This window comes from Mesoplodon mirus, assembly GCF_964341445.2.
Source record: "Mesoplodon mirus genome assembly, chromosome: 19".
In the NCBI taxonomy this organism is placed as follows: Eukaryota; Metazoa; Chordata; class Mammalia; order Artiodactyla; family Ziphiidae; genus Mesoplodon; species Mesoplodon mirus.
In genome coordinates this window covers 19,535,188-19,557,417 of record NC_138995.1, presented here as the reverse complement: position 1 = coordinate 19,557,417, position 22,230 = coordinate 19,535,188, and the positions used below count along the sequence as shown (strand labels likewise).

At 56.7% G+C, this 22,230-nt stretch overlaps 1 protein-coding gene and 1 pseudogene across 5 annotated transcripts; one reads left to right on the top strand and one right to left on the bottom strand.

Moving 5' to 3' along the window:
* The first annotated feature begins 467 nt into the window (after positions 1-467).
* ELMO3 (engulfment and cell motility 3) lies at positions 468-10,196 on the top strand. Of its 4 annotated transcripts, XR_014292222.1 has the most exons (22): positions 867-959; positions 1,100-1,140; positions 1,239-1,311; positions 1,508-1,558; positions 1,759-1,928; positions 2,013-2,112; positions 2,215-2,366; positions 2,448-2,526; positions 2,656-2,706; positions 2,792-2,914; positions 3,004-3,135; positions 3,238-3,339; positions 3,446-3,554; positions 3,664-3,800; positions 3,901-4,064; positions 4,178-4,290; positions 4,386-4,490; positions 4,595-4,677; positions 4,765-4,851; positions 4,939-5,158; positions 9,637-9,740; positions 10,104-10,196. XR_014292222.1 is itself a non-coding variant. In XM_082607328.1 (20 exons), exons 1-20 carry the CDS (start codon positions 882-884, stop codon positions 4,961-4,963), a joined length of 1,959 nt encoding a protein of 652 aa, XP_082463454.1. In that variant the 5' UTR covers positions 468-881; the 3' UTR covers positions 4,964-5,087. The 4 variants fall into 4 exon arrangements, 3 of the variants coding, with proteins under 3 accessions (XP_082463454.1, XP_082463453.1, XP_082463455.1); XM_082607328.1 differs by lacking the exons at positions 9,637-9,740; positions 10,104-10,196 and having other exon boundaries at positions 468-959; positions 4,955-5,087; XM_082607327.1 differs by lacking the exons at positions 9,637-9,740; positions 10,104-10,196 and having other exon boundaries at positions 711-959; positions 4,939-5,268.
* Positions 7,163-22,177, bottom strand: LOC309795214 (annotated as a pseudogene). The gene is made up of 5 exons (XR_014296229.1): positions 22,122-22,177; positions 18,882-20,230; positions 10,007-10,976; positions 7,942-8,159; positions 7,163-7,856 (listed from the first exon to the last, which is right to left on the bottom strand). The product of XR_014296229.1 is annotated as an uncharacterized misc_RNA (transcript).
* Positions 22,178-22,230: the final 53 nt, after the last annotated feature.

Below are 22,230 nucleotides of genomic sequence, written 5' to 3'. Positions count from 1 at the left end.
CACCCTCCTAGGGCAGTGCATCCAGCCCCACTGCCCTGTACCTGCCAGCCCCTCCCCCTCCAGGAGGAAGCATGGGGTGGGGCTGGACACTTGCCAGCACCTAGCCTAGTCTCCTTCACTTCTCCCCACGCGGATCACACAGCTCCTTCTGTACCGCTCGTGTGCCCCCTTTCTGCTGGACCCTTGGCCCTGAGAACCTGTTGGGGCGGGCAGGTTGCTAACAGGAGGAATGGAGATCTCTAGCTAGGAATCTGGTCGGGAGAGTCCCTGAGGATTGGCCCGGCCTCCTCCTGCCCCACAGTCCCCTTCTTGTTTATTCATTTATCCTCATTTAGAGCCATTTGCAGAGATTTAGAAAGATTTGCAGTAACGAATGGATTCCTATATAAAGATTATTTTTATACTTTTTGCAACAAAAGGAAATTGTAATATTTGTACAGTGTCCAAATGAATAAAGACCATGCCTAAGGCTGTCTTTGATCTGGTTCTTTCAGGGATCCTCCCTGGGACTGTGCTGGATTGGTGGTGGGAACGGGCGGGTCAACTTTCTGGAAAAGGTGTGGCGGTGCTGACAGCCCGCCCTCCCCACCCCCACCTGCCGCACCTGGGGGCGGGGCGGGGCCCGCCTCTGCGGGGGCGGGGCAGGCACCCTCCTACCCTCCTACCCCCGGGACTCTAACCCGGAACTAGCCTCGGCTCTGGCTCCCTTGGGAAGGCCGCGGCGCCTTGTCGGGAGTGGGAGCCTGGGCTGTCAGTGTGGGCCACGGGAGCCAAGTGTCGGGCAGAGGAACACCTTCGTCCTCAGGGGCCTCAGACCAGGTGTGCCCTCGGCGGGAAGTTGCGCATCTGGAAAGTACAGAGGCCCCCACCTCGGGTAGACGATGGCGCCCCCGCGGAATGTAGTGAAGATCGCCGTCCAGATGCGCGACGCCATCCCGCAGCTCATCCAGCTGGACCAGGTCACCCGGACTGTCTGGCCTCCGTCCACCCCACCGCCTACCTCCGGGTCGCCCCTTTCCCCTCGAATAGCCCACCCCCCCTCCCCCAGGCTCCTCCCCAACTCCCACTCCCATCCGGTGAGTGACTGTTCCACTTGTAGGCGAAACCCCTGGCCGCTGTGCTGAAGGAGGTGTGCGACGCGTGAGTGCGGGTCTGCCGGGGCACGCCGGGTGGCTGGTGGGAGGGCAGGAGGGAGAGGGCGCCCCCTACCCGCCTCGCTGAGCCTCTGCTGCCCACAGGTGGAGCTTGCCTCACTCTGAGCGCTATGCCCTACAGTTTGCTGATGGGCACAGGAGATACATCACTGAGAACGTGAGTCCCCTCCCCGCCCCACATTCCATTCTGTGACCCCTTTAACCCACCTGGCTCTGACTCAGAGTCATCGTCCTACTCTCTGGAACCTGATCTTTCTTTTACTGACTCCCAAATCCTCCCTTATTGACAACCCCAATTAACCAATCCTCAGAGCCCTTCTTGACTTCTCTCCATTTTCTGCCATCTTTTCCAGAACCGCACGGAGATCAAGAATGGCAGCATCCTGTGCCTCAGTACTGCCCCAGTAATGCCCCTCCTGACCCTGCCCTCATTCTGTGCCCCTCTGCTGTGCCTCTTCTCTGCCCGCCACTGGCACCTGGGCCCTAGGTCTGGAGGCCCCAGCCCTAGCCCAGTAGTGCCCCACCTAGTGGACACCCAAGTCCCCACATCCCCAGTTCCCACTCCTTACCTCCTCACCTCTGTTCTTGCTCCCACCCCTGGCAGGACCTTGAGGCTGAGCGGTTGTTGCGTGGGCTGCAGAGCGAGAGTTGTGAAGGGCGCCGGGAAGCCCTTCGGCACCTCGTCCTGCTGGCCCCAGACATGACCTTCACCCGGGAAGTCATCAGCCGTGATGGGCTCCAGAGACTAGGCTCCATCATTGAGGATGGGGACGAGTGAGCACAGGGCTGTGGTGGGTGGTGGACATGGTGGGGCTGGGCGTCCTGGTCTGGTCCTCTCAGCCCCACCTGTCTCCCCAGCCTAGGAGAGGTGCTGGCCCTCGCACTGAGGGCCTTCTTGGAGCTCATGGAGCATGGCGTGGTGTCCTGGGAGACGCTCAGCATCCCCTTTGTTAGGAAGGTGGGTGGGCTTTTCTAGGGGTAACAGGTGGGGGCAGTGGAGTGGTGTCAGGGTCTGGCCTTCCATGGTGCTGAGGTGGTGACAACCCCTGCTCCTCTAAAGGTGGTGTGCTATGTGAACATGAACCTCATGGATGCATCTGTGCAGCCCCTGGCCCTGGGGTTGCTGGAGAGTGTGACCTTGAGCAGCCCTGCCCTGGGCCAGCTGGTCAAGAGTGAGGTGCCACTGGATAGGCTGCTGGTGCACCTACAGGTGTAAGTGTCTGGAGGTGGGGTACAGATGAGTGGAGCGGGGCTGGACCCTGGATGGCCGGCTGAGCCCTCTTCCTGTCTCAGGATGAACCAGCAGCTGCAAACCAAGGCCATGGCGCTGCTGACAGCTTTGCTGCAGGGGGCCAGTGCTGCTGAACGTAAGGTGGGTGTCCAACCAGTGGCTGGACTGGTGGGGGGAGGAGCTGGTGGGCACTGTGCTCCACAGTGGGCCTGCAGGATGGGTGCTCATGGTGGGGCTAGATCACCTGAGTCCCCTTCCCACCCACCTCAGCACATGCTTGACTACCTGTGGCAGAGAAACCTTCGCCAGTTCATCTACAAGGTAGGAAGGACCAGGCCAGGCAGACCCTTCCCCACTCCTCTCCTCGTGAGCCCACACTCACACCCGTGAACTGGCTGTTCTCCAGAACATCATCCACAGTGCAGCGCCACTGGGCGACGAGATGGCTCACCACTTGTACGTACTGCAGGCCCTTACGCTCGGGCTGCTGGAGCCACGCATGCGGACGCCACTGGACCCCTACAGCCCGGTAGGTGCCTTTGGGGCACACGAGGCTGGGGACGGCTGGAGCTTGGCCTTGAATCTTCAATCTTAACACCACTCCAACAATGACCCCAGGAGCAGCGGGAGCAGCTGCAGGCCCTGCGTCAGGCTGCCTTTGAACCGGAGGGGGAGTCCCTGGGCACTGGGCTGAGTGCTGACCGTCGCCGTTCCCTCTGTGCCCGCGAGTTCCGCAAACTGGGCTTCTCTGTGAGTGACCCCTATCCAGCTCCCTGCCCCTGCCTCAACCCAGGGCTGCTGTTGTTCCAGAGGGCTGGACCCTTCCTCAGCTGCCTCTCCCCCTTCCCCCAGAACAGCAACCCTGCGCAGGACCTGGAGCGCGTGCCCCCTGGCCTGCTGGCCCTGGACAACATGCTCTACTTCTCCAGACACGCGCCCAGCGCCTACAGCCGGGTCAGTGACAGGTTGGGGTGGGATACGGCAGGATGCCACCTAGGCGGGGGGTCTCCACAGCCTCAGTCGTGACTCCCCACCCCGTCCTGTGCTCCCACCACCCCAGTTTGTGTTGGAGAACAGCAGCCGTGAGGACAAGCACGAGTGTCCCTTTGCCCGGAGCAGCATCCAGCTGACTGTGCTGCTGTGTGAACTGCTCCATGTCGGGGAGCCCTGTGAGTGGTACTGGGCACAGCGTGTCCAGGAAACGGGGGACGGAAGGGCAGAGAGGGCCAGGGGCTGCACACACTTTCTCCCTGAGCCCCTCCTGCCCCCCCGCTCCAGGCTCCGAAACTGCCCAGGACTTTTCGCCCATGTTCTTTGGCCAAGACCAGAGCTTCCATGAGCTCTTCTGTGTGAGCATCCAGCTGCTGAATAAGACCTGGAAGGAGATGCGGGCCACTCAGGAAGACTTTGATAAGGTGCATAGGGTGGGAACAGGGAAACCTGGGCCAGGGCAGGGGGTTGTACTGGGTCGGGGCCCAGAACTCAGGCCCTGAGCTAAGGTTGGGGTGGCCCCAGGTCATGCAAGTGGTGCGGGAGCAGCTGGCCCGCACGCTGGCCCTGAAGCCCAGCTCCCTGGAGCTCTTCCGAACCAAGGTGAACGCGCTCACCTACGGGGAGGTCCTGCGCCTGCGGCAGACAGAGCGGCTGCATCAGGAAGGCACACTGGCCCCTCCCATTCTGTGAGTTGTTGGGGATGGGTCCCAGTCCTAGCCCCCACCTTCCCTGCTGCCCCCTGGGCCTCGCTCAGGCCCAGGTCGTCCTGTTCAGCGAGCCCCCTCCCCCCCTCCCCCAGGGAGCTGCGGGAGAAGCTGAAGCCAGAGCTCATGGGCCTGATCCGCCAGCAGCGTTTGCTCCGCCTCTGCGAGGGGACACTCTTCCGCAAGATCAGCAGCCGACGGCGCCAGGGTCACTGCGTGGGCAGTGGGGCTGGAGAGCGGCTGGGCTGGGGTCAGGGCGTGTCCCTCTCATCACTCCTTCCCTCTTCCCCTTTCTGCCCACAGACAAGCTGTGGTTCTGCTGCCTGTCCCCCAACCACAAGGTGCTGCAGTATGGGGACGTGGAGGAGGGCGTTGGCCCACCCGCCCCCGAGAGCCTGCCTGAGCAGCGTAAGGAGGGCAGGGTGGGGGTCAGACACCTGCTCTTCCCAGACCGCCGCCCCACCCCGGGACCGCCTGGGGTCCCAGTGGTCAGCCCTACCGTCTTCCTGCAGTCCCTGTGGCCGACATCAGGGCACTGCTGACAGGCAAGGACTGCCCCCACGTCCGGGAGAAGGGCTCGGGAAAGCAGAACAAGGTGAGTGCAGTGGGGACCAGGGGCTCCTTCCTGCCTGCCCCTGCCCCTGCCCCCTGCTTAGTGCTTCTGGCTCCCTTGCTTCCCCAGGACGTCTGTGAGTTAGCTTTCTCAGTCAGCTATGACCACGGGGAGGAGGAGGCATACCTCAACTTCATTGCCCCATCCAAACGGGAGGTGAGTGTCCGGGCAGGCTGAGCAGAGCCGGGCAGACGGGCCGGGGAGGAGACGGGAAGGCCCTCATGGAGATGGCCCCATCCCCAGTTCCACCTGTGGACAGATGGGCTGAGCGCCCTGCTGGGCAGTCCCATGGGCAGTGAGCAGACACGGCTGGACCTGGAGCAGCTGCTGACCATGGAAACCAAGCTGCGGTTGCTGGAGCTGGAGAATGTGCCCATCCCTGAGCAGCCACCCCCCGTCCCCCCGCCCCCCACCAACTTCAACTTCTGCTACGACTGCAGCATCGCTGAACCTTGACAGTGAGGTTGGCCAAGGGCCACAGCTGCTGCCACTGTGGTGGCCACAAAGGGTGGAGAAGCACAGGCACCCTGACCAGCAGAGGCTGCAGCAGAAATAAAGTCTGCTTGGCTCTTAGACATGTGTTGAGCCAGCTCTGAACCCTGCAGGCTAAGCCTGCCTTCAAGCTTAGCTGACAGATGAGATGAGGGCGTCAGGCCAGGGCCACAGCTTGGGGCCACAAACCTGGGCAGCTACAGTTGAGGGGCTGGTGTTCTGAAGGACAGTGGGGACCGGCTGGCCCTGTTACCCTTCTCCAGCACGAGTCCTCAGCCTCCCTCAGTGCTAGGCCTGCAAAGAAGGATGGCCTGTAGTCTGGGGGCACCAGCTGAGAGAGGTCTGGGGCTGCCAGCCAGCTGAGGGAGAGGTGGTGGGGCAGGAGGCATTTCCCCAAGTGGACGCCTTTCTGGGCGCCATGAACAGGGGTCTAGTCTGGGAGCCACGTTTCCAGAAGGCTCCTGACAGTCTGAGCTCAGTCCTCAACCCTGCTTGGCCCTTCCCCTGCATCATTTGTGGGTCGTGATGGCCCCCTGTTGAGACGCTTGAAGGGAGAGATGTGAAGTTGGGTATGCTTTGTGCTGAAGGGCAAACTCAAGATTCCAAAAGATGTCCCCCAGGCCAGTGGGAGGATGTAGGCTGATTCTGACAAGAGAGAATTTAGTGCAGGAAGCCTGCATTCTGATTAAAACCCAACTGCAGCAGCATGGGTGGGGTGGGGGCCACAGACAGGCCAGCTGGAGGTGAAGCTCGGAGGCTATGGTCATAGACCCCAAGCCTCTGAGGCAAAGAGGAGCACATCCACCCACAGGACCCACGGGCGGGCTGGAAGCTGCCAGCCACCACCCTCTGACCTCCTCCATGCCTCTCACTACCTCTCTTTCCCAGTGCCTCCTCAAAATATCTTTTTTAAGTGTTAACCATCACCATGTTACCTAAAAACGGATGATACTTGTTCCCCGTCTCTAGCTATGCTTCTGACTTGGGCATTCAGGGCCCCACATACCCACTCCTGCATTTAGACTTCCCACCACACTTAGAATAGTCCCTAGTTGAGTTCAAGGTGCAAATGGGGAGCCCAAGTGCAGTTAAGTCTCCTAATACCATCAATTCTTCCTTCTCAGTGTCTCCAGTCCCTTGTTACAGGCCACCATCATCTTGGCAAGAACCTCCTGACTTCCTGCCTCCTGTCTTGCCCTTCCAATCTTCTCAATACCAACTACCACACTGCTTTCTCAAACAGGAAGCCGATCTGATTACACACTCACACACATACTGTCTCCCCTGTATTCTTCAGTGTCTCCCTATTGACCGTGGATAATGGTCACGGTACCATGATTGAACAGAGTTGAGATGGGTTGCAGACACGTTGTGGTTTAGCCCTTTCAACAGAGTGCCTGTGGCTTAGAGTCACAAGCATGTGGATCAAGGATGCTCGGTCCAAGCTGGCATCCTCCCTGCCCGCCATGGGACTGGGACTACCCCTACACCCCGCACCAGCTCTGGCCTGCCCACGTGCACCTCCCTGGTCCCTTCTGCCTAATTGTCTCCTTCCCTCCCTCCTATTTTTTCACTGACTTGAGTCTTTCCTTGACCTCCCAGGCTAAGCTTATAGCTTCTGTCTCTGTTTAGGAGGTTGGACTAGACCTCTAAGGACGCTTCCTACCCAGAGATGCTATCCTCTTTAGTGTCTTTTGTGTGTGTGTGTGCTGAAAACAGCCTCATTGACTCAGGCAGCCTTAATCACTGTGCTCCTGGGATCTGGCTGGGATGAGGGTACACAGACGTGCCTTTGCTACAGGACATGTCCTGGGGCTTGTGCTGCGGAGAGGCCTTTGGAGTCTCCCACCATGTGGGGAAGAAGCTAGGACCTGCTGGGGGCACCTGTAGGACTTTGGGCCAGGTGTGAGGAAGAACCTGGCATTTCCTACACATTGTCCCTGGGCTGGGCTGCTTCATCTGAGGTGGGGAGGGAAGGGGCCCTTTGGTCTGAGAACTTCGGACAAGGACGTGAGATCTGGAATTTTTAATCTTGTTGGGTATACAACAAAGACTGTGGCTTGGCTGGTAAAGCTCAGTGCTGGTAGGGGGCTGGGAGAACTGTGGGGAACAGTACAGGCCTTAGTGTGAGAAGGGGCAGGGCCAGAGGCACAGGGTCTGTTCCTCCAGCACCAGACCCAGCCCACCTGTGGGCCTGGCCTCTGGACCCAGGCCTGGACAGGATGCAGGGGCTGGCATTTCCAGGGGCCTGTGGCGGCGACATGAAGCTGGAAAAGGTTCCTGCTGGGCTGTGGGGCAGAGTGGGGCAGGAAGCCCCTTGGGCTGCCCTGATATAGTCCCACCCTTAGTCCTAGAAAAGGGGTTTTTAGCTTGGGGAAGGGGCTCTGGGGCACGTAGCAGAGGGAGGTGGGAGGCACTGAGTCAAACTCTAGGTCAAGAGGCCAGGCTGGAGCCTCTGGAGGTGACAGAGGCTGAGGCACAGGGCTGGTTACTGACCTGGCCTCAGTGTTAGGGTCAGGTCAGCCACTCCCACGAAGCGGGACTGGATGCAGGTCACCTCAGGCAGTTGGGCATGGAAGTGCCTGACGGAAGCCAGGCTGATGCCAGGACACGTGGCCACATCTACCATCCGGAGCTGACTGCACACCTGCCCAGTGGAGCCCAGCGTTCCGCAGGGAGGCCACCGGGTGAGCGCCTGACCCGGCCCGGGGCCCCAGCCCAGCCCCTACGCTGTGCAGCACTGGACACGCTCACTGCTCTAAGAGCTGGCTGCACCTGGACAGGTTGAGGTGCTGCAGCCTTGGCCGGGAGCCGGCTGCCTGGGCCCAGCCCTCGTCGCTGAGGCGGCTGCAGTGACTCAGCACCAAGCGCTCCACGCTGGGGCAGCCTCTGGCCGCAGCCAGCAAGCCCTTGTCTGTGAGTGCTGGCAACAGGCTCAGTGACAGCCGCCTCAGCTGTGGGACCTGGAGCACCTGCGAGAATGGCGGGGGGCGGGTGGTGTGGCGCTGGAGCCCTTCCAGCTTCCCCCGTCCCCAGCCAGAGGAATAGCTACAGGCAGCAGAAGCCAATGAGAAAGGACTTTTTCCAGGCAAAAAGTGGGTTGGCCCCGAACGCTGGCTTCAGCCCCAGGGCCCTCAGCCTATCCACATCCCCAGCCCCACACCTTGGTCAAACTGGCATCAGTCAGCTTGCTGCAGGCTGTGAGGTCCAAGTCCCGTAGGGCCTGCAGCGTGAGTGGGGCGGGCCCTGTGGCCGGGGAGAAGGGTCCTTTTGCGGCTGGAGGCCCAATGCCCAGCTCTCGGGGTGGCCGTGAGAGGAAGCCCCTGCTTCCCAGATTCCTCCCAAGTTTGGCCCTCAGCTGTTCCCAGAAACAGGCGCAGGAGGGGCAGGAGGGCAGCTGAGCCCAGGGACCGCCCCGCCCGCCATGACCTCAAGGGTCCCGCCCCTGCGGCCCCTGCAGTCTCCTCACTTGGTTGCCCCAAGCCCAGAAGCCCCCGGTCACGGAGCTCCTTGCACCAGGCCAGGCGCGGGACTGACAGGTGGGTGAGGTAGGTGCAGATGGCCTGCACAGTCTGGTTGGTGAAGGGCCACACAGGAGGATAAGTCTAGCACCTTGAGGCTTGGACCCAGCGCTGGCATCAGGGAGGGCACTGAGGCGTCCTAGGAGGGAAGTGGAAGAGGGAGAGGGCAATGGAGTGGTGGCTTGTGCCTGTGTCACCGGGCTTGGGGGGGTCACTAGGAAGGTTCTGCCCAAGGTTCCAGCCCCACAGGCAACAGGAAGCCGCCACAGGGTCCACGGAAGGAAGCAACAGTATTCCTGTGCTGGTGAGTGTCAGAGTGGACCTGGTGGGCTGCAGTGGTGGGACACCAGGAGAAAAGCAAATGCCTAGATTGGCTGGGGCAGGAAGAAGGATGCAGGTGAACGTTTCTAAGGTGATCACCCTGCCTGTGCTCCCAGCACCAATGGTGGGCATCTGATTCTCGCTGAGCCAATCAAATATGCTCCCTCTAGGACTGTGAGGTCACAGAGCGGGTAGGGCTGCCACCTACCAGGAGCAGGAACTAAGGGCAGAACAGAGGAAGCTGCTTTGTAGAGGGATGCAGAGACTCGGGAAGGTGGGGCCCCAGAGAGAGCAGCTGAGAGACGCACAGCGGCGAAGCCGCGAGGATGGAGTAGGGCGGGGGAAGAGAGGCACTTGGGAGAAAAGGCTGAGATGCTTTTCAGGTGGGGAATGCTCTGGGCACAGTGCTAGATTGAAGTAATAATCTGCTAAAGAGGAAGAGACTGACGCTGCAGGAAGACAGGGACGCCACCCAGAGGGACAGGGCTGAGCCCTATTGAAGGAACTGGCTTCAGTCAAGAAATGACCCTTCTCCCACGTCACATTACCTCCCTCGGGCCCTGCCTTAACCATGACTGCTGTGTGACCTCGGTACCCCTTCCCGCAGGGCTTGGTTCTGTCACCGCTTTCATCGGCCTTCCTGGCCCCCAGAGCACCCACCCTCACTCCCCTCCCCAGACTGCAGTGGTCACCAATCACCTGGCTCGTGAGGTATGTGCCACCTTGTGGGCTGGGCCCCCTGGTCTCCTGGACCTCCCTCTACCTGGACCCACGGTGGGGCTGCGGGGAGGAGTGCTGGCAGCAGCCCTGTCTGTCTAGGATCCTTTCCTCTTCCCGACTGTGTCACCAGTTCAGCTCTAACTACTCCTTGGACACAAACACTGGGCGCCTCCCTGGCGCCACGCTCCCAGTTCCCCCAATCCCTGGCCCTGGTGAGGAAGGAAGGAAGGAAGGAAGGAAGGGGATGGGACGCTCACCTTGAGTGAGGAGCAGTAGGCCAGGCTGAGGGAGGCCAGTGGGTGGAGCTCCGCACACCAAGCCCAGGGCCTGGGCCAATTCCCGCCCTCTCACCAGGCAGCACTCGGCCATGTCGAGGCTCTGCAGCTCCCGCAGGCCCCCTAGGGCTGAGCATCTCACATCCGTCAGCTGCTGCAGCGTCCTCAAGCTCAGGTGCCACAGGCCCTGGCTCACAGCCAAGAGTGCCCCGTCCGCCAGTTCTGAGCAGCCGCTGAGGTCCAGGGAGGTAAGGCCTGGTTGCTGGTGGCAAAGGGCGGCCACAGCCTCTGTGGAGAGGTCCCGGCAGCGGTGCAGGCTCAGCTCCTGCAGCTGGCCCAGGGCCTGCAGGGCCTCGGGTGGCAAGCCAGTGCCACTCAGGCCCAGGGCGTGCAGCCTACCAGCCTGCTCCTTCACGAACTGCAGCAGGTTGCGGAAGGAGAGTTGGGAAGGGGAGGGATCCTGGGGGCCGACGCAGCCCCGGGCTGGGCCTGGCTCGAAGGTGAGGTGGCAGTAGGCCGAGGAGCGGCACCCCAGGCTGGGGACACAACCGCTGAGCCGGCTGAAGCTGAGCTCGGCCAGGTCCCGCAGGCCAGCCAGACTGAGCTCGAGGAGGCCGCTCAGTGCCTGCTGGACCCGCTGTGCTGTCTTGGGCTGAGCTGGCAGCACGCCCGATGTGACGAGGCTGTCTCAGCCACGGAGGTCAAGGAAACGCAGGGCCGGGCAGCCCAGGGTCAGGGCCACGAAGGAGACCTCTGGGGGGCTGCCCCCACCAAGGCACAAGCTCTGCAGGTGCAGGCCCAGGTGGGAGGCAACAGACTGCAGCACCTGGTGTGAAGCCGGCGAGCCATCCTGGTTGGTCAGGCTGATGCAGCAGATGCCCCTGAGACCCCCCAGGCTCTTGATGGTTGGAAAGGAGGCAGAGGACACGGGGATGTTGTACCTCACGTGGGCCTACGGGGCAGCAGCGGGCCTGGGGTTAGCCCTCTGGTCTCAAGAGTGTGCTGGCCATCGGGTCTGGGGGCAATTCGCTGGCCAGAATTTGAGGGCAGGTCAGGGAAGGGGTTTTCTACAATGGGGACCCACTGTGGTGTGTGGTGTCATGTGTGCTTGAGGGGGTGCTGATGGGAAGTGGAAGCTGGGAGGATGGGTCACACTGGGGGTCCAAGGGGGTGACTATGAGGGGAGGACAGGAAGGTTAGTGACGGACGGGACTGAATGCCTATGGAGGGCCTGGGCCAGAGTGGGGACTTTGCATGCTGAGTACAGGAGGGCTGGGGGGTGACCCGGAGGAGAGCCAGAGAAGCCCCCAGGGAGCAGGAGGACAAAGTATGCTGGACCCCAACTTTTGGGACTTTGAGAACGTGGCCCTGAGACCCATGGACTCGGCTCCAAATCCAGGGCCTCAGCTTGGCCTTAGCTAAGCAGTCAGCCTCCCACACTTTCGCGAGAGTACATACATAGCCCTCGGAACAGCTGAGGGCGGGAAGAAGCTACGCAGGTGTTGCTCAGCACAATCCCCCGTGGCCCAGATGCCAGAGATCTGGGGCAGAAAGTGAGGCCGAGGTCCCCTGGTGGCCACACACATTCAGTGTCTCAGCCACATGAATGTTTGCAAAAATGGGTTTTGTGTGTGAGTGAAAACGTGCACATGCACTGAGTGTGTTGTGTGCATGCGTGGGGGTGTGGGCGCGCTCACAAGTGTAGGCCCTTCAGCCTCGAGAGTTCAAGACGTGCTTGTGAGCCCTGGCGCTCATCTTTAGAGGGTCTGTCTTATCTGTCCAGGTAAGGAGGGAGAAGCGTCCCGTTTCTGTGGGCAGGAGTTCATAGGATGAATTTCAGAGGCAGGGAGGAAGCTGAGTTGGCCCTACCGTAGAGGAACAGGGGAGCGAGCGCGGGGAGCACACAGTCGGAGTTGGGTGGGGCCGGGAGGCAAGCTCAGGGCTAAGTTGTTGTGGGAAAAAGCTTGTTTGTTTAGGAGTTTGGGGAGCCCCCAGTGAGGGAGATGTTTTCGTAGAACCTTCCCTGATCTTGTGCCAGAAGGAGCCAAAGGACAGTAGCTACAGGAATGTGTGGAACTGGTCTGTGGGGGGAGGGAGAAGACGACTTGGCTTCTAAAATCCTAGCCCCATTTCTCTACCCCTGACCAATGCCCAGGTTGCAGGCAAGTGGTACTCAAAGGCTCTTGTTTTCACAAGCAAGCTCCCCAAAAAACCTGTCCTGTGAGTAACGGCAAGAACAAGCTGACATCCCTGCTTGTTCCCCACAGAACATCATCAAAAGGGAAGCAGAAAGGTAGAAATGACGCCTAATACGCACTCACTGCAAGATACTTATCAACAGGATTCTCCCAGGAAGACGCACGGAACTCATTCCCAGGTGTGGAGAATCAGCTTGGCTTCTGCCCCAGAGAGAAGCAGCTGACTATGGCTGTCCTCACGGGAAGGAGGAGCGTACGGTAAGAGGGAGACCAGCGCCCGGCGAATTTCACGGGAATAAGGGTGTCAAACCAGGTTCCCATTTCAGACCCTGTGGTCAGTATGGATGAGAGGAGCTCCCCTGACAGATTCCCCCCATGGACACTGGGAGACAGTGGGGTAGTGGGGACTCCCGAGGACCTGGGTCCCTCTCTCAAATTTAAGGAGAGCTGGGGAAGATCTCAGTGTGTGAGGTTCGGGAGGGTACCGAAAAGATCAGGGAGAAAAGGTTCTAGAAAGGAAAGGTAAAGCGTGCCTCCAGCCCTTTCAAAGCCCTGCAGTGACGACAGATGAGCCAGTCTGATGATGAGTAGAATGAACTCTGGCTGGGGGAGTGCAGAGCGGTGCTGGTTGCCAGGCAGCACCTGCCCCCAGTAGTCATATGCCACCCCCGCAGGCCCCAGCTCCAGCAGCCTCCAGTCTTCCTTCTTTCCCTGTCTTCCTGAGCCCTGGCTGCCAGGAAAGTTCTTCCCTCTCCTAACTGCCTCCCTGTGAACAAGGTAGATGAACAGCCCAGCGTCCAAGTACAGGGCTGGCAGGTGGCAGCAAAAGCTACCCAATAGGGCTTCCCTGGTGGCGCAGTGGTTGGGAGTCTGCCTGCCGATGCAGGGGACGCGGGTTCGTGCCCCGGTCCGGGAAGATCCCACATGCCACGGAGCGGCTGGGCCCGTGAGCCACGGCCGCTGAGCCTGCGCGTCTGGAGCCTGTGCTCTGCAACGGGAGAGGCCAAAACAGTGAGAGGCCCGCGTACGGCCAAAAAAAAAAAAAGCTACCCCAATAAAGGTGCAGGGCCTGGCCTAAAGGACTTCCAGCTATGGGGCCAGGGTGAGATGTGAGACTGCCTCCTTGCTCCCCACTGTTTTTCTTGGTGGAGAGGAGGAAGCCTCTAAGCCATCACCAAGGTGGTCTACCTGGGACTCAAATACAGGAGCCCAGGAGCAACCTGTTAGGGATATTTATCATCTGTGGGGGCTGAGCAGCAGGCTTCTGGGTTCTGGTCCTTGGCCCCAGTGTAGGAAAGTCCCCCTTCCCAGGCCCTAGGAAGATGCTTCTAAAGGCCTAAGGGAGGACTACACAGGTACCTGCTCCAGCTTCAGCCGCCCCAACACAGAGGGGCCAACTAGCCCCCTGGGCTCCTCCCTTCCCAGTGCTGGCATCTTAAGAGTAAATGCGAAATCATTTGGAAAATGCCCTAAACTTGCTAAAAGCAATACATGTCCCTTGACTGTGAGAGGCCAGGACTCTGTCATAACTACTGAAGTCCTGAGCTGAGATGGCAGGCCTGTGTGCAGACTTGAAAAGCCATCTGACGGAGACATGGCCCTCCTGTCTGCTGGCACAGGAATCCAAAGTTAACACACCTGTTTTCCAGAAGGCCTTTGAGAAAATATATGCCCTGGCGCCCAGGGGCTTTGGTCTCCAGAGAGGAGTCAGACCTTGGGGGTCATTTCCAGAGGTGTTATAGATGCCTTGGGCAGGAGAAGGCCTCAGGGGGTGGGAGCTGTCCTGAGTTCTTCAATGACCAGCCCAGTGGCAGGCAAAATAGCACCCCCGCCCCGGTACAGACAGAGTCTGGGTGTATTGTCGGGGTGCTGCCTTTGTCTACCTTCTTATTTGAGAAAAAATGGAATTCAGTGCGGGCAGGTCAGGGAGAATAAGAAGTCACCAAGTCTAGTATCCTAGCCTGGCCTGGAGCCATATAGGCCCCAGCTTGGCTCAGCCAGAATCTTCTGTAGCACCTACTAGCTGGGGCTCCACCTCCTTATCAAGCTGCTGAGCCCTGGGAGGTGGTTCCTGCCAACAGGGTTCCGCAGATTGGTCTCTGGGACATGGTGCCAGCAGGGCCCTAGATGCTCAGGTATCTGTGGCCTGGCTTCCCAGCACTCCCAGCCCTGGGGGTGGAGTGGGGGACTGAGTTTTGCAGAGGCGCCAAACGGGTCTTTGTCAATGTTCTATCTGCAGTTCAGAGTTAGCTGGAGCAGCCCCAGTGCTAAAATGGTAGACTCTACGATCCCAAACTCTGACCCTGGTCTCCTCCTTTTCCTCCCTCCCTTACTCCTATACCAGTCTCACCTTTATCCCCGGGGCCTGACTGCCCACTTGGCTTCTTCTATGCTCTCCTTCTTTGCTGGACTCCAAGAGGCCTCCCCCGGATTACCTCTCCTCAGGGTCCTTGTGGCCCTGCCCGTCATGCTGCTGTCTGTGCCCATTCTCCTTGTCCCCTGCCTGGCCAGGGATGATGGGACCGCTGCCTCCTCTGGGTGTGTGCTGGGGATACGGAATTCTGCCCGAGGAAGCCCTGGCCTCCCCTTATGCCTGCACTGTCAGCACTGGCCTGCCGACTCCCACCTCCTCACTGCCTCCCCCTCTCTTCTCACTCCCCTCAGACTTCTCTCCAAGCCCGCTATCTTCTCCAGCCCCTGACGCTACTGTAGCCCCCTCCCCTCACTCCAGCCTTCTCAGAGATGACCTGACCATTTCAAAAAGAAACCAAAGCCCCTTAGGTGGGAAGGCCCTCCCTTTTCCCTGTTCACATCCACCAGCCCACCCCTGGCAGGACTCATCCTAACCTCCTTCCCTCTCCTGCTCTTTGGTTCAGGGTGACCCCCTTCTCCCGGCCTACTGAGCCTGTCCCCACCCTCTCCTCTGAGAACCCTGCCTTTCCACTGCTCATTCCCCAGAGTCCACAAACACCCCGGAGTCTTAGCAAAAGCTTCCCTTGATCCTGCACCCCCTCTTCTCAACTTTCACCCCCTCCCCTCCACTGTCAAGCTTCTTGGATGCACATGGGCGCCCACACCCACTGTGGCCACCTCTCTACCATGGCTTTGCCCACTTACCCCTCCACCACTGTCCCCACAGAATCACTCATTCCCAGCAACAGCTCCTCTCTGGCAAGGTCACCAGCATCTGGGGGCTCCCCTGAAGACTTCCCACAAGTGTCCTCTCTGCCATGCCATGCTGCCTGCTATGGATGGCCAGTCTCCCCCGATGCTCTCTCCTACTGGGGGTTCTGAGACTCTGCCCTCTTGGCTCTCCTGCCTTCTAGGCTGCTTTCCATTCAGGGTCACCAAAGAAGAGAAAGACCCAGTCCATAGACCAGTGGGTTCTCCATGGGTTGTTCCATTCTAACACACACACACACACACACACACACACACGCGCGCGCGCACGCGCTGTTTCCCTCCACGTGCACCCAGCAGACTTCCTCTCATTCCAACTACTTTGTTTTCCACACCTTCTTCCTGAGCACCAGATACTGGGAGCCATGATCTGATGGACCTCTCTCCGGATTCAAGGATGCAATATGCCCAAATCTAAGTTTACTGCCTTATTGCTGGTCTCTGGCCCTTCTCCTAAACTCTCAGTGCCCTCTACCAAATCGCCTAAGTCAGAAATCTGGGAGTCATCCTGGACCGCTCCCTCACGTCCACACTGGACAGTCCTCTCCATTCCGTCTCTTTGATACATTGTAACGTGTCCCTCTGCTCCCGCTCACTGCTCTGCCTTAGTTCAGGTGTCCTTACTGTCTGTCAGAAATATAGTAAGCAGTTTCCTCCTGATCAGGGTCCGGGCCTCCAGTCTCCCTGGCTCCAGTCTATCCTTGGTATCGTCACCAGGGTGATCCTTACAAAAGGCAATTGACGACACTCTTCAGGCCCTTTGATGGTTCGCCACTGCACAGCATGGAGACTGAGCTTCCTGACTGGCACTCAAGCCCTTCTATTGTCTCATGCTCCCCTGCCTGGGTTCAGCTGTTTTCTGTTTATTTTTGGCAGGGGGGGGGTCTGACCCCTCACCTACTCCTACTTGTCTATTTAGCAAGCATGTATTCCCCTCTGGAGATTTAGCCCAAGCATCCCCTTCTCCATGAAGTCTTTTGTGAATCTTCTCTCTGCACCCTTGGTGCGCCTCATAAGATTCTGAGGGCAGCACCCTACCCCCTCCTTTTGGCTTGTGCTGTCTCCCTCTCACTATCAACTCTGGGTGCTGTGTCAGCCCCAGCCCTGCACCCCTAGGGCTCAGCAGAGTGCTGGGCACAGACAGGCAGCATCACCACCTGAGTGAGTGAGGCCCCTCCCTGTGTCTCTGGTAACTTCCCATCTTCCTCCTGCCGTGTGAATATTCCCAACCTCTCTGCTGAGGCCCTGGCCTCTACCTCCCACTTACTCCCCTAAGACAACCTGGCCTCCACGGTCACCACGCAAAGAACCCACCAGCCTTTAAGGAACTGCCTCAACAAACAGCTTCACATTGCCACCCCCACCCCTTCGCTTCCTCAGGAGAGGTGACATCCTCTCCATCCTACCCAAGACCAAGCCTTGTACTATCCTGAAGCCTGTCTGGCTGCCACCTCAGGTCCTCTCTCCTCCCTACACTCACTACTGACTCCTTCAGCACATAAACACATTAGAGATTTCTCCCAGTTAAAATCCTTTGTTTAGCCCACCTCAACTTCTCATTACAATTCTATTTATTTTCTTCTTTTCATGGGGAAATTTCTTGCAAATGAGGTCATCCTCTACATATCCTTTGTTCTCTCATTCATTCAACCTACCTGGCCTTTTTCCCCAGATGCCAAATGTTACTGAAGCCATTGGTGACCACCCTGTATGTCAAACATCATGGACACTATCCGTTCTTTATTTTCTGGACTCTGTGGGATTTGACACTGTTGCTCATCCACTCAACACTTGAAATGCTCTTCACCTTTGACTTGTGTGTCCTCCTCTCGCTGGGATCTCCTCAGCCCCCTCTGTAGGCCCCTCCTCCTCTCCGTGCCTTAGGACTGGTGTCCGCTCGGGGGCATTCTCTGTGGCCTGCTCTTCAGGGCTCCTCGCGCTCTCCCTAGGGGAAGGGACTCAGATCCGTGGCTTAAACGCCCACCTGTTCTTTACTGACACCCACATGTATATTTATTACCTAGACCCTTCTCTTGAATTCCTCTCTCAGAAACCCAGCTGCCACCTGGATCTCACCATTTAGATGTCTTACACTTCAAATTTTCAACAAGTTCAAATCAAATTCCTCTAGACACTAAGCTCAATGACACTGGAGAGAGAACTCAACAACAGACCCTACTTAAACACACACATTTAATATGTGACAGAGGAGGCTTCCAACTCATTATACATAAATGGTATTTGGGCTATTTGAAAACTAATCAGTTTAGCTCCTTACCTTAGAGCATAAATCAAAATAAATTACACCAATAAAAAATATAATCAATATAAAAATTCAAACCATAAAACACAAGAAACAATTTTGCTGTGAGCCTAAAACTGATCTAAAAAGTAAATTCTAATTAAAAAGAAAGACACAAAATATGAGTATATATTTTTCAGATCTCTGAAGAGAGGCAAAGGTTCTCTAAAGCAATGGAAGAAATAAGAAAGAAAAAATGTTCAGAATCAACAACCTAGAAATTTAACCTCATAAACAAACACATATCTACAAATCAAATTAAAAGGCAAATATATTAGGAATGTATTTCAATAAATATGTAAAAGGTTAATCTCTTTAATTATAAAAAGTTCATACAAATGAATAAGAAAAATACTAAGACCCCAATAGTTAAATGGACAAGGAACACAAATACACAAAAGACGGAAATGTAAATGGTCAGCTAATAAGAAAACTGTTCAACCTCAGTGATAATCAAAGAAGTCAAAATTGAAACAGAGCTATCATTGCTTGCCCTTCAAACGAGCACAGATGCCTGCATTCACCTCCTAGTGGGCTGTCTCCCTGCACTCCGACTCGCCCTCTCAGTCCACTCTGCACTGCAGATGTCTAAGACACAAATCACCACATGTCACTCCCCTGCCTAATACTTCTTTAAAGGCCCCACGATGATAACCAAGAGAAAGTCCCAGCAATGCCACCTGGCACCTCTGTCTTGCTGTCTGACCCCTTTCTAGCCTCATCTTCCACCACTTCTCACACACACACCTAAGTTCCAGTCATAGGGAACCTGTGTGGTCGTTTCCAGACCTATTTCACACTTTGGTGCCTTCACCTGTGCTGATATGAGTTCTGGAAGACCAACCTTCATCCTCATCCTATTCCTTCAGGAAGCCTTCCCTGATGCTGCCAGTCTCCTTCGATGTCCTTCTTCATGTCCCCATGGCACCCTTCATTCCAGTGTCACAGCACCGAGCACACGACATCATGATCACTCACATATTTGTCTTTCTCCTTCACTGGACTATGAGCTTCTCAGGGGAGTTTTATTCATCTGTAGAGCCCCAGCACTGTACCCAGAGCCAAGTATGTATGAATAAGTATGCAGGAATGAATGGATGAATGATGCATGAGCAGGGCCATGAACAAGCTGAAGTGAGACAACTGAGAATGGGCCAGGTGAGGGTGGGTACCTTACCTCCCGAAGGGCATTCTGGGCTGCACAGCACCAAGCCCGACTCACGAGGGAGGCCTCTTTCTGATCTGACAGAGGCAGGAAGCTCAGAATATATGTGAGCATCTGAGGGAAAAAGAATGGGCATTGGGGGCTGTCAGTGCTGGTGGAGGCCTTTGGAACCTTCTCCAGCTGATAGCACAGTAGGTCAGAGGGGACTAGAGCACTGGCTTCTAGTTCATCTTGGATCCTAAGCTTCATGGAGTCTTCACTTCCCCTCTCCAGCCGCCAGGTATCTTTACTGGGAACAAACCTCTCCTGAGCACCACCTGGATGCAGGTTTGCTCTGACTGATAACAATCAAACTTCCTGCTCAAGTTGTTAAAAAGAACTTGGACACTGGGACCAGATAAACCTAGTTTAGATCCTTATTCTCTCAACTGACCTCTCCGAGCCTTATTTTCCTTATCTATAAAAAGACAATTGTAGTGAGATTTAAATGGGTTGTTGTGACAATTAAATAACATGGTAAAGTGTCTTGCATAGGATCTAGAACACAGCAAGTCAGGTGCTCCTTCTCTGATCTTCAGGAAGTTACACTGGGACCGCACTCTTTTCCCATCTTCTTCACTGCCAACTAGGCTACTCAGCTGACTGTTAAGATTATCAGCAAGAAAATCTTAACAGCCTGGTAGGCTCAGACTGTCACTCCACCTATGCTCTGTGAGGCTGGGGGTGCGTGGGAGTGGAGGCCCTATTAGGGACTGGGGAAGGGAGTTGCCTGTGAGACCAGGAATTATCTGATGTTAACTGTTCTTTTCTTCTGGAATCTTCCCTCCTTGACTTCTGTGACACTGTGTTTTCTAGGGCTCCACTCACCACTCCAACTGCCCTGTTTCTGGATTCCTCTCTGGCTCCCAGGGTTCAGACCTGGGCCTTTCAATCTGTTACTTTCTGGGATAATAAATTCATTTGCATGGCTTTAACAGTTACCTCTATAGGAATAACCAGCAATTCAATATGGACATATTGTTTTGTTTTATCATTCATGTGCTAGTTTAGTATTGCCAACTCTCCACAGGATTCTTCATCCAAATGTTTTACCATCACCTTCATCTCAACCTCAGTCCAAAGCAGCCTCTCCTCCCAACTTTCCAGCCCCTGAGCTTCAGTGCCAACAGTGCATCTCACCTGATGATCCTGATAATACTCTGTACTCTTCATGCTCTTCTGTCCCTTGCTCTCAGATATAGGTGTAAAGCACAGGCTTTAGGCCAGGCTAACTTAGACTCATTCAAATCCCAGCTCCACAGATTCCTAGCTGTGTGACCTCAGGCAAGGTACTTGACCTCTCTGAGCCTCAGTTTCCACACCTGTAAAATGGGGATATTAAAAATCTAGATCATAGTCTTATGATGGGGATTAAATTATATATACATAATATAATATATATATATTTAATAGATATAATATGCTTCACATCTAGTAGGTTGTCCATAAATGGTTCCTGGATTGCTGTTACTAATATTTCTGCTTTTGAAAACTTACCACCTTAGTAGCCCAGATGTTCATCACCCCAGCCTTCATTCCTTCCACAATCTCCCACCTGATCTCCCTGCTTCCAGGCTCATCCTTGCTAATCATTCCTCGCAATGCAACAAGGTTAATTTTCTTAAAACACAGCTTTCAGTCTCAGTGCACTCCTGATGAAAACCTTCAGGGTTTCCCAGTCCCCTCAAGACAAAATCTCTTCTCCTGGGTCAGCACTGCCAGGCCTCCATGTCTGACCGGACCCCTGATTCCAGAGCTTCCACAATCCAGTCTCCTCACTGTCCTACAAACACAGCATGTCTATTTCCTTATTTCCTTTTGCCTATGTGGACCTTTGCCCCAGCCCACTCTGATCTCTTCTTTCCTTCTCTGATCCCTAGTACACAGAAGGTACTCAGTCAATACTTACTGAATTGCATTAAGTAAGGATGGACAGTCTTTTACCTCTATTTTCACCAAAGGTTTGCTCAAGGAAGGGGTGGGAAGATAAAGCAGATCATTACTGAGAGGAGAATGACTGGGGAGAACAGCCTCTGGGCCAGGGAGGCTAGGCATGGGGAAGAGAACACTGATGGGGACTGGGACTGATCAAGCCCCTATCCCCAAGGGGAGGCAGGAAAACCTGACTGAGCCGAGGTAAGATAGTGGCCATCCTGTCTTCTGGGGCTCAGCAGTCAATCCAAGGAGCAAAGGGAGGGCAACAAACCTGTCCTCCCTGAGAGGAGGAAGCATGATTCTTTGAGCTGAGAAGTGGGGAGGTCTTTCTAGAGGGACCAGAAGAAGCAGTGATAAGGGTGGAGTGGCCACCCAACGAACCCCATCCCAAGGAGCTACTAGAGATATGACTGGTCATCTCTGAGATCTATGGGGATGGAACAGATATCCTCTGGGGCCAAAGGGGGAAAGGATGCCATTGCAGGGGGCTCACTGGGGTTGGAGCAGTCCTGTTTTTGCTAGGAGAAAGGAGCACCATTCCAAGGGCTGATGGGGAAAGGGTGGCCTGTCTCCCTTGGGCTGAGGGAGGGGGTTGCCAGCTCTCAGGGGAAAAGGGACGAAGAGGCCATCCCAAGAGACCACTGGGGACAAAACTTATCATCTCTCTCTGGATAACTGGCAGAGTGGTCTTGCTCCAGGTTAAGGAGAGGGAGCAAACATCCCATGGGGTGAAGGAAGCAGGGATGGCCATCACTAGGGGCCGAGGGAGCGGGGAGCAGGCCTGTGCCCGGTGAGGGAACTCAGAGACCATGCCCGAAGTTGATGGGAGGGGGCAGTCTGTTTTCCACCGCCAGGGGAAGGGGCAGCCGTTTCTCGGGGAGGAGGGAATAGAGCGACCATTCCAAGGGGCCAGTGGGGATAAGATCGGTCACCCTTCGGGGATGATGGGATGGAGCGGACATCTTCCAGAGCTGAGGGGGAGGGGCGGCCATCTCAAGAGATGCAGGGTAGGCAGAGGCCCTGTTCTCGCTGAGGTGACAGAGCGGCCATCTCTTGGGGCCGATGGGGAAGGAGAGGATGGTCGCCCAAGGTAAGGGGACGGGGTGGCCCAAAGGCGGGGCCGTTACCCATAGCCAGCAGGTCCTTGGATCTCCCGGGCTGGTTGTTTCCGCCAGACGGGCGGGGCCAAGGCGAGCTGTCTGACAGCCGCTCCCCACAGCCTGGGACCCCGAGGGCGGGGCCTGTCCCGAGCTAGGCCTGAGGGCGGCCTCCTCTCACCTCCAGCGGCATAGATTCAGCCATCGCGTCCCTGCCGCCTCCGCCCCCGCGCAAGGCTTTCTGGGAAGTGAAGTCCCACCGACTCGGGCGGGCGGAGCTTGGGAAGGAA